A 23,016-nucleotide genomic window follows, 5' to 3' on the forward strand; every position below is an offset into this window, starting at 1 on the left:
GGTTAGCTCTCCTGTGGTTTTCTAAATCATGTTTTTTCTTCTTACCACAGCCTCGGTTATGTTTAATTTCCCTGATCAAGCAACAGTAAAAAAAGTTGTCTATAGCTTGCCTCGGGTTGGAGTAGGGACCAGCTATGGTTTGCCACAAGCCAGGTAATTATATCATATTACACATTGTCTATGGTTTGTTAACATATTTCAATCTCAATATGACAGAAATATAAATAGAGTTATACCAGTATAATTATTTTGAGGACTGAGGAATTATTTTTCTCTGCAGATCATCTGTAGGGAAAGAGGTTATGGAAACAGCTATTTTAAGAATCACAGAATAGGACATAATTTTATTTAACACATATATAAATGAGGAAGTAAAAAAATTGATTGCACATCATAGCTAGCACATAATTAAGACATTTTGCTTGAGATCCTATAAGAAACATACCAAAAACCTCATGATGTTTGTGATTAATTGTTGTGTAATAACATATAAATGGTTTTTATAAATGCTATGTATAAATGCTTCTTTATTAAAGTAGTAAAACTCTTAGAGTTTATTGAGATTAATACACATTAATTATGGCATGGTTTTAACCATTTTCTAAATCTTTCATCTTGGAATTTTAAAAGCATCATTTTGAAATAATATTTTATTGAAAGATACTAGTCTAAGTAGAAAACATAGTCAATAATTATGTGTATCACTAATGTCAATTAGCTAATTTTTGGCTCCAAGTAACTGAATACATAACTAAAAGTGGCTTAAATAAGAGGATGTTTTGCTTTTTGGGTTTTGTTTTATAAAATATCTGGAGTTAAGGAGTTGCCAGTATTGGCTCGGAGGTTCAGTGATGTCAGGACTCTCAGTTGGCCTCCTCATGTTCACAAAATAACTGCTACTGCTCCTGACACCACATCTTCACACAACTGAATTAAAATAGGAAAAAGACACAAAGGATTTCTCCTTGAGCTTATATGTTTTAGGAAGGAATTTTTCTCAGAAGCCTCTAGAAATCTTTATCTCAGGCCCCTTTGGCTAGAATGGGGTCACCTTCCCACCCCTAAAACAATCACTGCCAAAGGGGAGTGAGTTTTCTGCTTAGCCCAATCATCCCCTAGAGTTAAGGGAAAAATATACCTCTGAACTCCTTGCCACCTCCTACCTGAACAAAATAGGTTTTCTTTTGACAAGGAAGAAAGAGATATTGGCTTTGAGTAGACAAGTAACAGTGTCTTCCACATAGATTGTATGTCCCTAGGAATTATTACAGAGCACTGCAGGGATGGAAAGGAAAACTAATCTTTGTCTATCTTCCCTTAAATAGGCTACAGACATTTAAAAGACAGGGACTGTGTCTTATTTATCTTTTGATCTACAGACCTAGCACAGTGCCTAATTGCAGAGGTGCTTTCTAAGTGCTACTCAACTGGAGTTACCTTGCATTGCAGCATATCTATTCTCGTGTTAAGGTTACACTGTAAGACCCGTGCACTGACATGTATGCACATGCTCAGGATATTTTCTAGTAGAATGACAAGATTAAATTAAGACATAAGTAGATAATGAAGTACTTATATAAAATACAGGTCAAAGGGAAAATGCATTTAATCTATCAAAAAAAGAAAATGAAGTTAGTTTTGCAAGACTTGTTCTTATTGAATCTAAGCTGACTCATAGTAATCACTACTTCCTTTCCCAAGTGCTTACAAACAGTTTGTTTAATCATCAGTACAAGAATTTTTCCAGGAATTGACATTAAGAAATCACAAATAGGTCTAACTTTTTCCTTTTTAAAAATAATCTCCTGCCTCCTGGCATCTTTCTCAATGACTGTGCTTCTTCCAAGATTACCAATTGGAGTTTCTCAATGACATGTGTAATTTCCTTCAGTGCTCTTGGTCTTGTCTGGACCTGAATTCATTTAAAACAACCAGAAGCTCTTTTACTATCTTCCTTACCTATTATGAGTATTATTTCCCTTTTAATCACATTTGGTCTCTCTGACTTTTGGAAGGTCATTCTTCTTGATAGAAAAACTTGAAACAAAATAGATGTTTAGTAGTTTGGGTTTTACAGTTATTTCATTGAGCCATTCTGTCTTAAAACACTCTTTCGTTGTCCTTGGTTCCCCCCACAGGCTCAACTCACTCTTAGTTTCCTAATATTCTCAGAAGTTCAGGTTTGTATATTTCCTGTGATATATAGCCTTAGAAGTAGCAGATGAGGGTAGGAGAAACAGTGAATCTAGGCTTAGACCTGCCACTAACAGGCTAGGTAACATAATAGAGCCTGGAGCTTTGTAGGAACTCAGTACATATTAGTTTAAAGAATGAATAACACTAGGCAAGAGGAATGACACTCTCGTGTACTATAAAATGAGGACAGCATCTTTGCCAAGAGATGTTTTACAGATGTCTTGAGATCATAAAGTGAAGGCATTTTGTAAACTGTAAACACACATATAGACTATGCACATATGCACACATACACACACAGATATAGATAAGTAGGTAGGTAGGTGGGTGGGTAGGTAAATAGATGTTGACACATACATCCATAAATATATGTGTGTGTGATACGTAAGATCTTGTTACATTTAGAGAATTGTCAAAGGGAAGGGATGATGTCTGGCTCCTATAAGTAGAAGCCTTCCAGCTGAGAGTATCTTAGTGAAATCACCAAGGGATCTAATCTTTCTTTTCTTGACATTGGGTTTTGTCAGTTTAAGCTGAGTTTATCAAACTCTTGGGAATTTACTGTAAGCTAAACCCATAAGACACTGATTTATATACAAAGAAAAAAATTATCAAATACAAAGGCAGGTGTACTGCCAGAATAATTGACTTCAGGTATCATTTAGGTCATTTCTTGGGCAAGCCCACTAAAGAGATCATGTTACAAATCAGATTGTTGCTTAATGAGCAAAGATGTAGAACAAAAGGAACATTTCCATTAAGTTAGCATAGCCTAACAAATGCCCCTTTAGTTAATTAATATCCATAGCTTTCGTTTACTGAATACTTCCCATGTGCCAAGGACTATACTTTGTGTTTAGTTTATAAGTATTATTTCCCTTAATTCTTTTTTTTTTTTTGGGGGGCATATAAACAACATTTATTTCTCAAAATTCTGGAGGCTGGGAAGTCCAAGATCAAGGGGCCAACAGATTTGCTGTCTGATGAGAGCTCATTTCCTGGTTCGTAGATGGCTATCTTCTCGCTGTGTCCTCACATGGCAAAAGTGAGCTCTCTGCCCTTAATTCTTAAAACAACCACATTCTTAAAACAGTAGGATTCTTATCCCATTTTACAGATAGGCAAATTTTGATTTAGATAAGTTACTTTTCTTGCCCAAGATCATAGCCCACTCTTAATTTCTATTCTGTGTCATCTATCAAGGTGACCTACACCGGTCTGAAGAACAGTACCTTCATCCCTGCATAATGATGGAAAAATACCGCGTAATGATGGGAAAATACCGGCAAAAGCTTGCCCATTTTCTAGACTCCCTACTGATTACCATCGTTTGGTTAATGTGTATTCTATTCAGGCAGTCAGTACAGTCAATTAATTTGACATTTAATTAGATTCTTCACTTACTAAGGATACACCTGGTTGTATTCATAGGGTTGATGTTTTAAATGGTCACCATTTAAAATGGTACTTAATACTTTTTATTTCAGAGGGCAATTTTGTCTTCATCTTATCCCCCAATTCTAAAAGCATCCTACTATAGCCCAAATATGTACCAACTATCCTCATTCTAATATCTAAATTTGTTATAGAATATTTTGAGTAGCCCTATTGATGTTACTGTTTCCCCATTTTTCTTTTTCATGTGATTGAATTGTTTAATTTATTTAGCATCATGTCTCTCTTCAGCCATTTTTTTTAGGGTACATGACCAATAATTCAAGTCATTCAGTATGTACTTATTAAGACCCCACTAAATGCAAGCATTGCTAAATGCTAAAGATATAATGGTAAATAAAATACAGTTCCTGCTCTCAGTGAGTTTATAGTGGGAAAGACAGAGCAGTAAACAGGAAAGACTGATCCTTTCCCTGAACTTGCTAATAATCTGCTTTTCTAAATTCATTTCCAATGCCCACATTATTCTTCACTATTACATACTCTAAGAATGACATGGTAACTTTCTCTCATGGTTCCCATTATTTAGACTTATCAGGAATTGTTTGGTTTTTGGTTTTTGAGTGTTTTTGGTGGTCAGAATTATTTCCAGATCAGCAATTTTCTTCTTAAATTGTCTAGGATCAAAATGTCAAGAAAGGAATTCAAAACTTTGTTATATACATTGCTTATAGCAGACTGAACATACTGCACGTAAAAATTTTAGTCAGATTAGCAACAATGTGATTATAATAGTAATAGAATTGGACTAAGCATATGATTATAATAGTGGCACAATGAAAATTGGGCTAAACAGAGTTTGTTAATTCTTTGATAATTCAGAAAATATTTTAGCATGTTGCCATGACAAAGTCAGAATCAGGGCTAAAGTTTATAACGTAAAATAATTGCGTAAGTGGAAGTGTACCTAGGAAAATTTTAAATATTGGTGCCAGTGTGGATCAAAATCTGGAAGCTCATTAGGTAACCCTAAGAAAGTCATATTACAAATTAATTGAAAAATGCACTGAATTATAGAATTGAAGTACAGAATATATATATCATTTACCATTGCAATTAAGTGAATCATTAGACTCATATGGCTCTTTTGGAGTAAATAGGGTCTATTATCTCAAATATATGTAACTAGGAGAGTTCTTCAAAAATGTTAATATGTGATCAGGCTGCTACAATTTATTAAGTTAATATTTTAGACAGTGAGTTACACATAATTATTCTTAAAATTCTTAATTCAGATTTGAATTTGATTGAGACAACTAGTTCTTTCCCATCCTGTGCCCTTCCCGCTTTTCCTCAGTTAACATATATTTTAGCTCCTGCTATGAACAAGACGGTGCCTATTAAGATTCCATGTGATAGAAATATATGATAATAAACATGAATGACAAAGGTTGTATTCAGTCCACAGTTCCCAAACTGAACACCAAGGAGCCCTAGAATATCACAGTGAACTCACAGGGGTGCTGCAGGGCATTGTGTATATATGTGTGTGTGTGTGTGTGTGTGTGTGTGTGTGTATGTAATTATGATTATTATTTTTTTTTGCTGAGGAAGATTCACCCTGAGCTAACGTCTGTGCCAGTCTTCCTCTATTTTGTATGTGGGTTGCCACCACAGCATGGCCGACAACGAGTGGTGTAGGTCCCCACCCAGGAACCAAACCCGGGCAGCCGAAGTGGAGCATGCCAAACTTAACTACTAGGCCACAGATCCAGCCCCAGCATTTTATTTTATTTATTTTTTTTTTTTTGTGAGATCAGCCCTGAGCTAACATCCGCCAATCCTCCTCCTTTTTTTTTTTTGCTGAGGAAGACGGCCCTGGGCTAACATCGGTGCCTATCTTCCTCCACTTTATATGGAACGCCGCCACAGCATGGCTTACCAAGCAGTGCGTCGGTGCGCGCCCGGGATCCGAACCAGCGAACCCCGGGCCGCCGCAGCGGAGCGCGCGCACTTAACCGCTTGCGCCACCGGGCCGGCCCCAGCATTTTATATTTTTTAGGGAAACACAGCAACATCTGTCAGATACTGCACAAACTCTTAGCTCAAGTTAGTTCTAAGCTTCAACATTAGATAGCACTGCATTCTTTTCAATGACATCTTAGTTTTGTGAAACTAGTTTTTAGGGGTTACTGTGGTGAAAAACAAGTGGTCCCTGAAAATCAGTGTGGAACAGGAAATGAAGGTGCTGGTGTCAGATATGATTCCAAGGTTTAAGAAGCTGTGCAGTGTCCAGCAGGTGCACACATCCCATTAGTAAGTAATTGTAGTTATTTAATAATGAAATAAAATATTATTTTTATTTCAATTTATGAGTATCACATTTTCAAACAGCTACTAAGTTGTTAAGACTTAAGTATTTATTAAGTTATTTAGACCTAACTACTTAATAAACAGAACTGTTAGATATTTCTCTTGGGCTGGGGGCACCACGCAAAAATTCCTGAGACACTGAGGAGCATGAATTGAAACAATTGGGAACCTTTGTCTAAGTGGTGATCATTTTAGAAACTCAGTAACCTTATCAGGTTTTTACAAATACAGCCAGCTTTCATTATTTTTAAGATAAACACATTGAACCCAAAAAGTTTCATAATTTACACACATTATCCTGATTTACTCCATTAAGCTTATTCCTGTGTCCCTTCTTCTGAATTCATACATTTTCAAAGTTCCCGGTTGTTGGTTTTTTATGTTATAAAAGGGATGTGTACTGTGTGGTTAGAGGCTGTGGAGGTGTGCACTCTCTATGTGTGGAGGCAGGTGTAAAGAGTTCAGTGGCAGCTATTATTATATAAGGCTTAAGTCAAAAGCTTATAAGCTGGTACCTGACTACCTACCTACCTAGCTTCTTAGCATGAAGTAGATTTGCTGTATTATTTAAAAGCTACTTTTACTTATTTTGAGTATAGGTTCACCATTTTGTTCTTGTTGACTTGTAAAATACCCACTTGCAGCCATATTATATGAACAGGTGCATTCATATTGGTTTATCCTGAGTAACTGAATATATCTTCTCTATAGTAGAATTTTTAAATATTGCTAATATCTGTAATTAAAATGTATTTTATAATTTATCTAAGAAGGTAAACCATAAATTATTTTAAAGTGAATGACATCAAGCCAATGTATTAGTTAATATTGAATTTTTGGAAGTCATAAATTAAAAGAGACTATGTTTGTTATGGTTTGCTTAATTGCTAGGAGGATATCACTGGCCACTCCTCGACAGCTTTATAAATCTTCCAACATGACTCAGCGTTGGCAAAGAAGGGAAATTTCAAACTTCGAATATTTGATGTTTCTTAATACTATAGCAGGTAAGACATCTCATTCTTTAATCTCATAATAAGTTTATGTTCATCAAAATTATGTGACTTGATGGAATACATTTTCTCCTTGGAATTCAAATACAGCATTAGAAAAAATATTGAAGCACTCACATTAACTGTTATCAGAAACCATACAAGCTAGTACCGAGGTTTTAGATGCATTTATTGTTGAAGAGGCTTTTCCTTGCTCTCCTTCTGCCATTTCCTTCGCTGACAGCTTTGTCTGAAGGTTTATTAGAGTCAACAAACCATTGCCAGAGAGTGTCTGGAAATAATAATGGGAAAATGTAATTTCACTACTTTGTCATTCTCAGCGATAGCAGCCAGACAAGAGAATAACAACAGGATTCTGCCTAGTACAGATGTCACCTGGCTTATGGCATGATTGGGTTACAGCATCTTTTCTTCTTAAAAATCTTCAAATAAAAATTTAAAATCAGATTATATTTCTAAATGATGAGTAACTGCCGTCAGCCTCGGCAGTACCGTGCTTGTAAATTAAAAGAAGGTAGTGCCTTTGTTTTTCTGCTAAATCAGTGGTTGTCAGTGGTTAAACATGTCTATGAGATTTAAAATTTTTTTCCTATGTTAAGCTCCAAAAGCCCTTTTCATGCTGAATTACTAAGAGTTTACTTCTATAAATCAGGTGCTGCAAAAACTTTTTGCAATGAGTGAATTTAGATACCTACATAAATACATATGCTTACCTAGGATTAGTGTTCTATTATGAGTGAATGCACAAAACCATGAATTCAGAGCCTTGTTCTCTGAATCATTGCTTAAAAGAATAACTGCGTAATATTACTCTTTTTTAATCTATCATATATGTGTGAATATGGATGGTATAGGTATATATTAAATGTGGATGATATAGATATGTATTAAATAGATAGGCAAGAGAACTCAATTTATCAACAAAAAAGGATAAAAAAGTTGTTTGAAATGTTTTTGCACTTTAATCATTTAATGTATATTGTAATATCAATGCCTTTACTAATAGGTTACTAGATGTACAACCAAAGAACTGTTTTGTTATATATATTAAAATTTGTTATATATTATACACATATCTCCATTATATAAATATATCTTCATGATATCTGCATGACATATTTCATATCTATTCATATATCAGTATACACAACATGCATATCTTAAAGAAACCTATTTATTTCCTCAAAGATAAAAGAAATGTTATACTATTTAATTAGCACATATTATTTGCATATCTAGATAGAATAAACTTAAATATATGAAATGTAAAGAACTTTATTTCGTTAGCATATTTAGGTAAACAGCCTGATGAAGCAGAAAGAGCATAAGTTTCAATGCCAAAGATAAGAGAGAGAATCCCAAATCTGCCAACTTTGTGTCCTCGAGCACAGGTGGAATTTCAAGTTTTAACTCTGTCTTGGACTTTTCATCTTTCAGTAGCCATGTTTAATATATTTACATCTGTTGAAATAACTGATATGTTTGGTCTTATATCATCTTATTTTATACTATTTTTAATGTTTTCTTGCTTTTTGTATTATTTTGTTTTTCTTTGGCCATATAAATAAATTTTTGTGCGCTTTTTTAGTGATTCGGAATATAGGCATCTTGTTATTAATCGTCCTAGAGACGTGTTTAAAGTTTTAAATGCTCTTTAAAATATATTTCTATTATTTTTGAACTCATAAATGAATCAGCATTTTTAATCACTCCTATGTAAAATATGAACTTTAACTCAATTTACTTCTCATTCATTGCTTAGCTTTGTCCGTATAATTTACTACCCAGAATCCATATGATTATTAATCTCCTGTTTTTGAGAGTCCATATATTTTTGCATATTGAGAAGGAATTTCAAACTCTCTATTAAAAATTTTTTCTTGTTAATACAGTATATTATTTTCAGCTACATGGATCTTTACCTGATTTTTCAGAATAATGTTCTCTTTACGTTCTTCTGCAGTATTTTTTCATATTCCCTAAGTTAGGTTTTTCTATTATCTATTCTTGAGAGATCTATCAAGACTCTTTGTCTACCATGTGTCACAGATGGACCTATGAGTTTTCCTTGGCTCTGCTAGCTGTTTGGGTGATATACCGGAGTCCTAGCTCAGTTTCCAGTTTCGCTGGCATTAGTGTTAAATGGTTCTGCTATTCTAAGGTGGAATTCTCTCTATCCCTCTGGATGGAATGTTATCAAGTTTCTTGTTTTAAAGGACTCTTCTAGTCTCTGTCCTTTCCCACTGGATTTTACTTATGTCGTATATATTTCTCACAGTATGGGAAATACTGCGTATAACCAGCACCCACTTCATCCCTGTTGCTTTCTGGGAGTCTCTTACTTTGTCTAGCTCTAGAAAGATTGTAATCTGGATAGAGATAACATTGTGATCCCTTCTAAAAGCTGCAGTATAGACACCACTTTTTTTTTGGTTGGGACAGTTTTTGGGTTTCTGAGCCAGAGCATGAAGATCAAAAGAGGAATTTAAGTGTCTTCCTACTGTCTTTTGAATCATTGGGGTGTGTTTTTTTTGATGACATGATGAATGTATAGGCCACTAGTGTTTTTAAAGAATGTATTGTGTATTTCCTTTACAATAATTATAATTAAACATTAAAGTCTGTCTATTGTAGACAGCAGGATAAAAAGAAGTATAAAATAGGGACTGGGAACTCAGAGCACTTGCATCTATGGCTAAATGAATTATGCATAAATAAGAGAGCATTTTTAAGACAGCTGATATTAAGTGCTGAATAAGTGCTATCAGTAGTGAATGCTGTAAGAGCTAAGCACAGTGAAGCAATTTTTAAAATGTGTTTGGGGAGGAAAAAAGAGCAGAGCTTTACAAATTTCTGCCAGTTGGATATATGTGATGTGTTCAACAGACGTAAGTATCATATCTTGGCTGGAGCAGAGAGTAATAGGAAATAATATTGGAGCTATAGGTAAGAGCCAGATTGTAAAGAGCCTGAACATAGACTTATCGGAGTCAGTACAGTTTTGTAGTAGAAGGAAATGTAATACAGAGTTTTAGGCAAATTAAACTAATAACTATGTATGGCATAAATCAGAAACGAGACACCTTCAAGTTAGGAAGAGCTGTTAGGAGCGTATTATAGGACTCTAGAAATGAAGTCAATTTGTTCATCCTTTTAGTAAATAGCTACTAACACTTACTGTGTGCCATACACTGTATCTGGCACTGACACTACAGAGAGAAGTAAAGTGTGGTTTTTGCCTTTGAAGAGATCATAGTATAGTCAGAAAAACAGACATATACACCAGCAATTCCAGTAAAAAGTCATAATTATTGTGATGGGAGAATACACAAAGCCATTTGGAGTCATAGATCTAGAAGGCATTACTTATAACTAAGAGATCAGGAAAAGCTTCTCATAGACGAGACACTTAAATTGGAAATTGAAATATGAGTAAGAATTCACTAGAAAGTAAGCAGAGGGCATTCCAAGAAAAAAGAAAATGTGGGGTGAAGAGTTGGATTAGAGTAGTGGCAGCAGGTATGACAGAAAAAGAGAAGTAAGTAACACTACGTACGATGTCATCATACGAAAATTAGAAGTGACTGCAATATGCTCTGGTTCAATGGTTGGTAAAGTGTGGTCCCCTGACAGGCAGTATGAGTATCACCTGGGGACTTGTTAGAGATGCAAATTCTCAGACTCCTCTTCAAACCTACTGAATCAGAAGCTGTGGGAGTGAAGCCCAGCAATCTGCATTTTAGCAAGCCTTCAAGATGGTTCTAATGCATCACGTTTGAGCATCATTGCTCTAGCTGTTTAAGATCTAATTATCAGAACAAGATTTGCATATGAAAACATTTAGAACATACAAGAAAGCATGCAATTAAGTGCCATTAACTGTAATAAAAGTTTAGAGAAGTGAGAGATTAGTATGAGATAGTCTAGTCAAGGGAAGCCTCATAGAAAAGATGGGCTTCAAATTCACTCTTAAAGGATTTCATCACACATAGATGATTATCCAGGCAAAAACCTTTATACAGAAGTAGAATGACAATTGGAAAAAGTTGGGACTATAAACATCCTGAGGTGCTCTCCCTGCATAGATCGTGCTAGTTCTTCCCGCACCATTGTCCTCAAGTTTTAAATAGGAGTGCCAGTTATCCTGAGCCCCAGCATTGAAGAGCTGGGTGATGGTTTTATAGAGAAGCTTCACGAAAGCCAAAATCGAATACTTGTTAGGGAAGTCATTAGGATTGCCTAGTTTCCTGATTTGTGGAGAATACTGTGTATCCATTCATCTCTTCTTAATGGAACACTTTTCAGAGTTCTCTAAGGCTCCTGGAAAAAAGGGCACTATAAAGATGTTAAATTCTACCAATATCACTTTTACTAACATGGGTTCTACTAAATAATCATGTTATTTGATAGCACAGTTTTAGGGATGCATTTATAGTTCAATAAATACTTATTTAAGTCAATTGATTGAAATTTAAGATTTATCATTTCTTGAGGGGGTCTTAGTATTCTTATTGAAATGTTGTATTTAATTTCCTGGATAATCCAAAGCCAAGAAATGATTGGCTTATATTTTGTCATAGACTTTTTTGAACACTTCTTTAAATTATTCTTAATATCAAGATTCATAAAAAAAATATTATTTTTATTATTCTTTGTTTAGTTTTATTGTTTCTTTTTGAAACGTTTCTTTAATACTAATATCAACATTCAGAAAAAAATAGTAAATAATAGTTAACATTTATTGAGCAATTTATAATGTTGCAGCCATGGTTCTAAGTGCTTTATGTGTATTTATCCATTTAATCCTAGCAATAACCCAAGTTAGTTCTATTCTTGTCCCCATTTCACAAATGAGGAAATGAGGAACAGAGAAGTGAATAACTTCCCAAGTCCTAGAGCTAATATGTGAAGAATTCAGGATGCTCATAGGTAGGTAGTGCTTCACTCAACCGCTAGACTATACTGCTTCAGGATATTCATGGCACCATTCATTTTCCCCTCCAGTTATCAGCCTTGTTCTGTTAACTGCTTTTAAACCCAAGCAATTAATGATTTTAAATAATTTCCTCATTTTCTTTTACATTTCATCAAAAGAACCTTTTAAAGTTTATTTACTGTCATGACTTTTGTAGATAGGGATATTCTGGCACTAGATCTGGGCCTGGAGTTACCCCTCTAATGTAGAACCTGGTACTGTTTTCAGCTAGGTCTCAGATGCAAAGAAAGAGACACTGAGACAGAGATTTGCTGGTAGGAAGTCTATTGGAGAGTGCCCTTGGGATCAACATCTCGGGGAGGAGTGAAGAAAGTAGAACTGGGCAGAAGGAGAAATTGAACCCCAAGGTGGTTGCAGCAAAGGCCTCAGCACATCCCACATGGAACCAGGAGCTGGGATAACCTTTCAGAGTTGTCTTGCTTTGAGGCAAGAGAGCCAGGCCTTTGTTACCTCCACTCTGCAGTCATTGGATGCAGGCTCCTGGAAAGGAGACAGGACGCTGGGTGAGAGCTATTTCTTCTGCTGATAGTGACTCCTGGAGAGGAACTTGGCTGAGCACCACCAGCCACAGCACTAGCAACACAGCCACCAACCCAGCATCTAGGATGCTAGAAGTTCTCAGAATCACCCAGAGGACTTTCTAAAACATAGATCATTGGGCCCCACCCCCAGATGTTCTGATTCAGTAGGTTTGCGGTGGGGCTCAAGAATTTGCATTTCATCACAAGTCACCATGTGATGCTGATGCCACTGGTCCAAGGTCCACACTTTGAGAACCACTGCACTACACCTATTTTCTTTAAAAGACATACATACAGATAAATTGTATTAATCTCCTATAGTACTCACATCTTCGATAGCACTGTCTCTGTTACACATTTTGGCACTTATGGTAGTGTGTCCTTAGCGTTCTATGTCTATATCTCTTCTTTTAAAATGAGATTATGAGGTCACTAAGGAAAAAAAAAGTTTTGCTCAGTAATTACCCATCAAATTGAACTAATTTAATATTTATGCTTTGTATTTGCATGGTTTTGTGACCTATTATGTGAATTCACTAGAATTGCTGGATGAGGGATTCTTTAAATTTCCTGGATTAAAGAGAAGAGTTACAGAATAGGTATCTGATTGAGAAGATGAAACAATCTTTTCTGGCTTCACATTTTAAAAATATAGGTCAATGTGACTTAATAAATTCACATTGTCTATAAAAATATTTTGGTTACTCTTTTACATTTTCAGATTTATCTTTTTTTTCTTCAAAATGTTATTTTCACATGAAATGCAAAGTACATTTTATGACCTATTTCTTGCTCTCTATTTCTTGAGGTCTCTCATACTTGGCCAATCTTCCTTTTCTTTATAGATGTTTTAAAAGTAAGACTCTCTATAAAGCATACAGCAGCAGTGTCCTAGTAATAATGCATTATGTAGATTTTTTTAGACCCTCATGTGACATATATATACACACATAATTGCATATAAACAAACACACTTTTTACTTCATGTATGAAAGTTTTGTAAAGATACTTTACATAGTGAAGGAAGCTTGTCAAATATTCAGAAAACATATTGTTTTTAAAAGACACCTAAAAGTACATAAATGTTTTCATGGCCTTTATTTTGTTCTATTTATAAATTTAATTAATACTCATCATAGAAAATTGGAAACATAGAAAAGTGTAATTTAAAAATTTAAATCACTCATAAACCTAGCCATAAATATCATAGTTAACTTTTTGGTGATTTTTCTGTTTTTCTTTTGCTGTGTGTGGTATATCATTGGGAACCTGCTGCACATACAGTTTCTCATTCTACTTTTTCCATTTCGTTAATTGTTCTTTGAAGGCATGATTTTTAAAACTGCATGAAAGTCTAACTTAGGACTGAGGCATAATTTATTTAACTATTTTGAAACACTTGGGTTTTCTTTTTTAATTTTTAAAGAACATTAGGTTTTAGTAGATTATGTGGAAGAATTTTAATAATGCTTGGAGTTTGACTAAAAATGTAGTTTCAAGCTCTAGTTCCTGGAGTTGACCTGATTTCTGTTCATTGTGTTCTGAAAGATACAACCTATGCATCATTTTAAACCTTATTAGATAAAACTATGAACAAGATGTTAAAATCTGCCATTCTTGCATTTAAAAAAATTGCAAAGTGATTGCTAACATAGCTCCTTTTAAATGATCCCGTTAGGTTTGAGAATTTTTTTAAAGGTTTTTGAGTTGTTTTTCATATGATCAGCTAATGAATTCAGCACAACTTCCCCAACCCCAACCTTTTTCTCCTGGTTAGCATTTTCCACTTTTTTACTCTGTGATGTACAAGCCCTCCCTGGTTAATTATGTATATATTTAGCTACTGCATGTGTTGAGCTTATTATTGTCATCTAATTAGATGTAACTTGAACTGCTTGCTTCTAGAAAAATCATTAAAAATTCTTTCCTAATGACCTAGAGATGACAAAATGTCTGTAAAGTGTGAAGAAGCAGACAAGCACAGGAACATCGCTCTTAAAGAGTGTTAATCCAGATGCTGCAATCATCTAATTAAACAATATTTTGCTGTCATTAACATTTTCACCAAGGAATTGCAGTTATAATTTCTTTGTCAGCTGTCTCTAGATCACTTTACTTTCAGAACTAAAGTGCCATATAAAAACATTAAGTTGGATGGTTTAATTAAAAAGTTTTTTTTAAATGAAGAAACATATCTGGTGTTTCTGAGATCTCATTTACTGTGCTTCACTTTTATTGTTTGAGTAGATTAGTGTCATATGCTTGCAATATTTAATATTCATCTTCTAAGATAAATCCTTATGAGCATAGTTAGTAAAAAAAAAAAAATTCTGTAGTTACCACTGCTGGAAAAGGAAAGAACCCTACCAATTACAGCACAAGATTATTTACTAAATTTCAATTATCCTAAAGAAAAAAAAAAAACAATTGATAAATAAGTACCTAACAGGTATTACTTTAGAAATATTTCACTGTTTTGGTTAATTTAGTAAACATTAATTTTTTTTCATTTCACAAAGGTGTGCAGTAAAATAATTAAATTAATAATGCTAATTCATGGCTAAAACGTATAAATGCAAAATCTCAACTACCACTTTATTATTCTTTTTCATCCATGTAACTTTTAAATGCATTGTGCGTGTTAAATTCAAATCAGAAATATATATTGAGTGTCCATTTGCAAGGCTTTTAGGTGAAAATTTTTATTTAAAAAAAGTTTTCATGTAAGTGTCGCAGTACATTTATTTAGTTAGTTTATTGTATTTATTAGAATTAAAATGGTGTTATAAAGCTTTGGTAATTTAAAAATTACTAAATTTTCCTTAGTGTTTACTTTCAAAGAACCTTCCAAAGATTATTAAAACTGAATTATAAAAAATACAAGACAGGTTAAGTGCCATGAGCTCTGATTATTGGCATCAATCAATTTGTGTGTGTATTTTAAAGATGATGCACTTTTTTGTATTTTTTCTAAAAATACCATTGTATCTTTTCTTTTATTAGAAAATTATTCTATTAAAAGTCTACTGTCTTCAAATATGGTTTCTATTTTTATGCTGTTTGTATTTATATGATACATTTAAGTACTGAGTTAACTGTAAATTGACTTTTTATTTATTTTGACAGTTATTTCCTTCATATATAAGTTATAAACTTCATCAGAAATTTTAAAAACAATTATGGTATCTAATTTTCAGCTGTTAATTGATTTATATAGGTAATATAAATATGTTATATAAATAACATCAGCATTATTCTATAGAAATACACTTATATACTGAAAGACCTATTTTTCCTTAAAGTCTATAGATGTTTTAAGTAGAATGGTAACACAGAAAATGACAGGGCACTAAATGTGTCCTGGGCCTAGTTAGAATTCCAGAAATATCTCTCCCTAGATTCTCTGTCTATATACATGTATAGAAGTATAGAAAACAAACTGAGAATAATCAGGTGTCCTAGGTTAACATATACATGAGCTATCTGTAATAAACTTTAAATTTTAGAATTTTACACTTTGTATTTTACAATGATAGTGCTGTAGCAGAACATTTTCATATACAAAAGACTTTAATAAAGGTTCCAAATTCTTGTCTATTCTCCTCAGTGTTAGTCTTCACAATAGACTTATAAACATAAAGCAGATGCGTTCATTGGCTGGGCTCTCCAGCTGCAGACATTTCCTCTGGTTTAACGTGCACGTTCACAATGCCCTTCTCTCCCGTATATACATATGTGCCTTTGCATGGTCCTCATCCTCCAAAGAGACCGTCCTGTCATTTTACTTCTTTACTTGGCTCATGTTTGTTCATCTTTTAAAACTTGGCTCCTTTTATCTCGTTTTTATCACATATGTATTCATTCTTTCAACAAACATTTATTGGACAAACAGTATGTGCCAACACACAGAAATTTAAAAAAAAAACCCGGAGCCTGCATTCATGAGTTTACATACTAGTGAGGAGGCAGACAAGTACACGGTGCCGCGTATTAGCTGTAACGCACGTCTGCATAGTCCTGTGGTGGCAGAACAAAGGGGAAACCCTAACCTTACTCTCACCTCATTCCAGAAAATGCAAAGTGAAAGCACCATTCTACTTTTTATCAATTACCTACATATATAATATAGACCTACGTCAATTTACACATTTAAAACAATATGTAGTTTTGTTGTAAAATGCAGAGATTCATATAATAAACAGATAAAATAGTCACCCAATAAAATGTTTACTAAATGAATGAATTAATTTGATTTGATGCTTATAATAGCAGATTTAGTTCTTCCTCAGATTATGGTTGTTTTTTCTGATTTCACAGTCACATTTACCAGTTCCTACAAGAGTAGGTATATTTAATGTCAGTTGTTGATGATGAACAAGATAATGTATGCATATCTGTGCCACTGTTATGCTACATGTGATGTGTGCAACAAGGTGTGCTAGATGAAATCCATATCACTAAATATCAGGGAAATAGTTATTTTGTATGAATTTGAATGGAAATTTAGAAAGTTATCTATGATCAGATCATAACACATTTTTATAAAAAATAGTCTCGTCCAACAAGTTTTCTATGGACTCTATTTCTTCAATAGTAATTCTCTTAATTCCATTTGATCATATGTTATTTCAGCACCAGTTTATGAGGGTGAGCCAGAGCTGCGCTCTCCATAAGTTTTCCACATTCCCACTGTACTTCAGTATTCTACCTAAAATACTTAGGTTGTTCTATCAAAAAAAAAAAAACCCCAGCAAATTCAACCTAAGATCCAGTAGCTCTCCACTAAAGTGAAATAACATAATACAAAAAGAAAGTTCATGAACTTAAAAGAATAAAGAATGTATGTGTGACATCTTCCTCTGTACTTTTTCATACTGGCTTCAGAGTACTTCTCTTAACTTGCAAATTCTCTACCCTGATTCTTGATATAAGTTCATTATAGTATTCTATATAGTGACAATATTATTTCTAGATATATATTCATTATGTAGAAAACCATCACATAATCTGTAAGTGTGCAGGTCAGCAGAGTGACCTTCTTCATGATCGCTTTCAGGGACCCTTGCCTACAAGGCTCTGCTTCCAACATGGCAATATTATTTTCACCATAGTCAGCGGAAGAGAGAAAGACGGAGCATGGAGGGACCCATGCGGCAAGTTGCAGTGGGCCACGCCTAGAAGTGGAACATATCACCTCTGCTCATGTTCTGTAGATTAGAACCAAGTCCCATGGCCATAGCTACTTGTAAGGGAGCTGAGAAATTCAGTCTAGCCCAAGAAGAAGAGATATCAATTATGACAAACAGCTAACAGTCTCTACCACAAGCTTATATTATAAAAAGTAATTCTAGTTACTCATTACTTAATTATTATTGAGTAAATTCACTTGAAACACATTGTTGTAAGAGTGCTTTTGATTAAACAATAACATAGTTCAATAAACAGAAGAGTTACTTTTCTTCCAAAATTCAATGGTATATAGAGTGTACAGTGTATACAGGGATTTTCATTTCTCTTTTTCTCTTTTTCTAGGACGGACATATAATGATCTGAACCAATACCCTGTGTTTCCATGGGTATTAACAAACTATGAATCAGAAGAATTGGATTTGACTCTTCCAGGAAACTTTAGGGATCTATCAAAGGTGACTTTTAAATGTATAGAAGTCAGTTTTCTTCATAAGGCTATATTCCGAAAGCATTTCTACCAGAGTATATATATTCAATTAATGTTTGTAAGAAAGTAAACCTTGTTGTCTTCTCCTTTTGTAGTCAGCATCTAAATCTCATCAATTCTTAGCATAGGAATTATGCTACAAGAAGATAAATTAGTGCTAGTATAGGCAAATGCAAGCAATATTTGACAAAGAGCAGATTTAGGGAGAGGTTCCTCAGATATCCTAGGTTTAAAGGTCATAGTAAGAAACCTGAGATTAGTACAAAATATGACGGGGAATCATTTCTTAGGTGATTTCTTAGGGGATATATTTCTTAGGTGATAAGATATGTTATCTATTTTTTTTTTAAACTTTTATTTTATTTATTTTTTATTTATTTTATTTTTTTCCCCCAAAGCTCCAGTAGATGGTTGCGTGTCATAGTTGCACATCCTTCTAGTTGCTGTATGTGGATCGCGGCCTCAGTATGGCCAGACAAGTGGTGCGTCGGTGCGCGCCCGGGATCCGAACCCTGGGCCGCCAGCAGCGGAGTGCGCACACTTAACCGCTAAGCCACGGGGCCGGCCCAGACATGTTATCTGAATCATAATACACACTCACACACACGCACTGTAGGGGAGCTTATATTGAAAAGAAAGTAGGGCACAATAATTTATCAAGGGGCTGTTAAGATACATCAGAGAAGATTTGGCCCAAAAAATGGCAAGAAAAAAATACATAATGGGGTATACGAATAAAAATCAAATTTCTGGTTAGTTCACCTCATTTGTCTAGAGGAAACTTAAGTAGGATACTAACTCCTTGAAATGCAGAGAAGAACTAGGAACTAGGCTCAAAAGCCTTCTTTATAGGCTAAGCTAATCTCAGAGCCAGGCCCTAAAGTTTATATTCTTTAGCCATATTATGCCTCAGCCCATTCACTCTGCATTTCTCTCTTTTCTATGATTTTGGTGGTCTGGTTTCATACTGCAGCAGGTTAAAAGGCATATGTGTGTATGTTGGTTTTGGTGAGGGGAGGGTTGAGGAGCTCACGGACAAAGGTTAGCTTAAGCCTTGCGAGCCAGGAAAACATGCATTGTGGCCAATTTAAAATGAATCCCACAGATGGTCTTTAACTCAGTGCACCTTCTCTTGCCTCTTGCCTTTGAAAACTAGCCCTACCGGAGTTGAAGTTCTGTATTCCACCACTTACTGGCTATGTGACCTGAAACTACTTTCTCTTAGCCTCGGTTCCCCCATTTGTAATATGAGAATAATAATATTATCCTACCTTGTACAGTTGTAAAGATCAAATGACTTGTGCATTTAAAGTAAGTAACATGGTATTTGGCACATAGAAGCACTTCATGAATATTAGCTATTATTGTTACACGTGGAATATTTCTTAGCCTCTTTTTGAAGCTTGCATACTAATTTTTGCATATTCTTATTCATCATTCACTCTCTAGTTCTTTTATTTTATGTGACTTCCTTGTCAAATCTTAGTTGCTCACTCATTGCTAATTTTAGTTATGATATTATAGGTACTAAAGGGACCTAAGAAATCAATTAACCAACATCTTACTGAGAGTCACACAGCATGTTAAAAAAAAACGCTAACAATTGAATTCCAAGATGGTTGCAAATATAGTCATTTTTCCAAAGCAATTGAACTGAACAAAAGTATTTAACTATTTACCATGTGCAAGTAATTATTCAGGCCCAGGTAGATAGAAGCATTGTAATTCACAGGGCTTGCCCTCTGGGAGCAAATCTAGTTGTAGATTATCTGAATAATAAAATCATTCCCTACAAAATTAAATAATAAGGTGCTATGTTATATAAAGAGAACTGCATGAGAGGCAATAAATAGTGGTTAGGAACAAGAATTCGGGAGCTCGACTGCCTGGATTCAAATCCTAATCTGCCATTTACTGTCTTTGGGCCTTAGCCAGGGTTATTTAATTTCTCTTTCCCTCAGTTTCTTCACCTGGATAATGGGGACAAAAATAGAAGGGTTATTGTGAGGATTTGATGAGTTAGTAAGTGTAAAGAACTTAGAATAGTGACTGGCATATCAGCATATGTATAAAGATAACGTAGTAAATCATTGATACAGGCCATATACTTTGAATTGTCTTTCAAATAATGATGATAAATATATGCTGTTACCTCCATATTGGAATTAGAATGTTTGAATGGTATACATTTTGACATGACTTGCCAAGAGTGAGTGAGGTTAATCTTTGGGTGTAAAACAAAACCGAATTAACTCATCAATGTGAGGATGAAAACTGTCAAACTAGTTCTTTAACAAAATCTTGTTTGCATGTGTTTTATTTAACATTAACTGAATGACCATTATAAAATATACATACAATAAAAATTTATAGTGTAGATTCTCAGGAACATGATACGTGGTATTAAAATCTCGTAAGCTGACTACTACAATAGCTATTTTAGATTATTTTTAAAACAGGGATGGAGGCCCTTTTTCTTTGAAATCAACTGGGATATTGTGGTGAAAGGAAGCTTATAAACCAGGGTTCCTTTCTTTCCTCCATTTATTTATTCATTCTTTCAGTCAGTCAGTCAACAAATATTTATCACACACACTATATGTCAAGCACTGTACTGGGTGGAAGGGTGTACAGGAGTTAATAAAACAGAACTAGTTACAGCCCTCTGGGAAAGAGTCTGGTCCAGACCTGAGATGAAAACTCAGAGAGTTACCCGAAATGTGTGCAGCGAGCATGTATGACGATAGGTGTCATGGGGACTGCACCAGATTGGAGAGTGCATGCTCAACTACTCTAAGACCTTGGACTCAAATGTTCTTGAAACACTATCCCAACCAAAGAGAATATGGCCTTCATTATGATTAATGTGGATTAGAGAAGGCATATGGTAAAATATTTGCTAGTAATTACAGATTTTGAGTCTGTGCATGTAGAAAAGATGAGATAAATGAGGAAGTCACCGTTTCTAAAGTAAGGAGAATATATAAACATTCTTCAGGTTTTTAAAGCTGATCTGGTTAATCTGTATTCCTTTTGGCAGAACATTCCCCTTTGTGGCCCACATGTGCTCTCCTAATTTTATATAGTGTTAAATAAGTAGACGAGGTAAACAGACTGAGCCTCAATAAGTTAGGCAATGTAAATACCAACTATATTTTTGCAAGCATGAAGTCCTTCATGTGGTGAACATTTGAACCCATGAGCTCTTAAAAGATAGATAGCTTTTTCTTCCAATTCTATGTTCCATGCTTTAGCAATTTGTTCTTTATATTTTGTCAGGCTAACATGATAGGAAAAATGTTAGCAAATTAAAGCCTCTTGATGTGTTAATAAATTACTCTTGCGTTGTTCCCATGCTTCATTGAATTTCTTAATAGGAACTTCTTACAAATGGGCTAGAAATCCAAGACTATCCTGTATAAAAATCATTAATAAACAAGATTTTAATATATGAAAATATATTATATGCTAATGGGAAAATGACATTTGAAGTATAATAATATAATTGGAAGGAAAAACTAATAATAATGCAATATTATTGTAGTGAAGAGATGACCACTAAGAAGCACATGAAATTCTTGTAGTTCCAAATAGTATTACAAATGAAATTTTTAATGGAGAGTTCGTTAGTCTTCAAAAGCTCAAGGAACAATTGGAATATTTGAATGATACTATTAACCAGGAACATTCTAAAAGATCTCTAACAACAAAAGAAGTTGTTCCTAATCAAAGATTGAAGTCCAAGTAATAATTTCTAGCAGTCAATGATTCTAGAATTTGTTTCAGTAAACAATATTTGGAGCCCAAATAATTTTTATATTCTTTACTATATAAAAAAATTAAGAAGCTGTGAAATGCACTATCTTAAAAAAATTAAAAATTTCTTTTCTTTCTTTATATCACCATATTACTCTGGCTTCATGAAATTCTATTGTATCAGTTAGGACTTTTGAAAGAACATGTCAGACAAGCCAGCTCAAATTGCCTTGAATAATAAATCAATATTATTTGTGTGTGTGTGTGAGGAGATCAGCCCTGTGCTAACATCTGCTAGTCCTCCTCTTTTCTTGCTGAGAAAGACTGGCCCTGGGCTAACATGCGTGCCCATCTTCCTCCACTTTATATGGGACGCCGCCACAGCATGGCCTGCCAAGCAGCGTATCACTGCGCACCCAGGATCCGAACCGGTGAACCCCGGGCCGCCGCAGCAGAGTGCACGCACTTAACCGCTTGTGCCACCGGGCCGGCCCCATATTATTGGTTCTTATAACTGAAAAATTCAGAGGAAGGTTTGGTTTTCAGCAAGATTTTTTCCAGTGATACAGATAATGCCACCAAGGACCTGCTTCTTTCCACTGTTCTATTCTGCCTTTCCCTCTGTGGGCTTCATACTCACCCTCCACTGGGTTGCCTCCAGTAGCTCCAAGCACTCCCCTTTTAGTAGCAAAATGGCTGCAACAGTTCCAGACCTCACATTGTACTATCCAAAAGAAGAGAGAGCATCTCGCCAAGAAACTCTCATGGAAGACAGAAGAAACTTTTCTGTCCCAGAAATCCCAGAAAATATTTTCTCATGTGTCATTGATGCTGCTTAAGAGCGATGGAATATGTTCTCTGGAGATGAGATAAGCCAATCATTTCCCGTGGTTGGAGCTAGAAGTAGAGTCAGGATCACACAAGACAGCTGTTTAAGAATGCTGGGGTAAGAGGTGACCAGAGGAAATTTGGATTCCTGTCCTGTTCCCTAAAGAGCAGGGGCTTAAGTGGTAGTCAGCAAACAACACTCTATTATATATTATAAAGGTTCATACAATGTATCTGAGAGTTTCTTCTGTGTGATTTCTA

At 34.7% G+C, this 23,016-nt stretch overlaps 1 protein-coding gene across 6 annotated transcripts in view; it reads left to right on the plus strand.

Annotated features, from left to right (window-relative positions):
- NBEA (neurobeachin) overlaps window positions 1-23,016 on the plus strand; it is a 696,720-nt gene that overhangs the window by 577,403 nt on the left and 96,301 nt on the right. For all 6 annotated transcript variants that reach the window (XM_058547999.1, XM_058548001.1, XM_058548000.1 and 3 more), the window contains 3 exons: window positions 51-153; window positions 6,856-6,971; window positions 18,027-18,139. In XM_058547999.1, coding sequence (XP_058403982.1) covers window positions 51-153; window positions 6,856-6,971; window positions 18,027-18,139 — 332 coding nt within the window. The remainder of the gene's footprint in view (window positions 1-50; window positions 154-6,855; window positions 6,972-18,026; window positions 18,140-23,016) is intronic.

This window comes from Diceros bicornis, chromosome 9, assembly GCF_020826845.1.
Source record: "Diceros bicornis minor isolate mBicDic1 chromosome 9, mDicBic1.mat.cur, whole genome shotgun sequence".
Classification (NCBI taxonomy): Eukaryota; Metazoa; Chordata; class Mammalia; order Perissodactyla; family Rhinocerotidae; genus Diceros; species Diceros bicornis.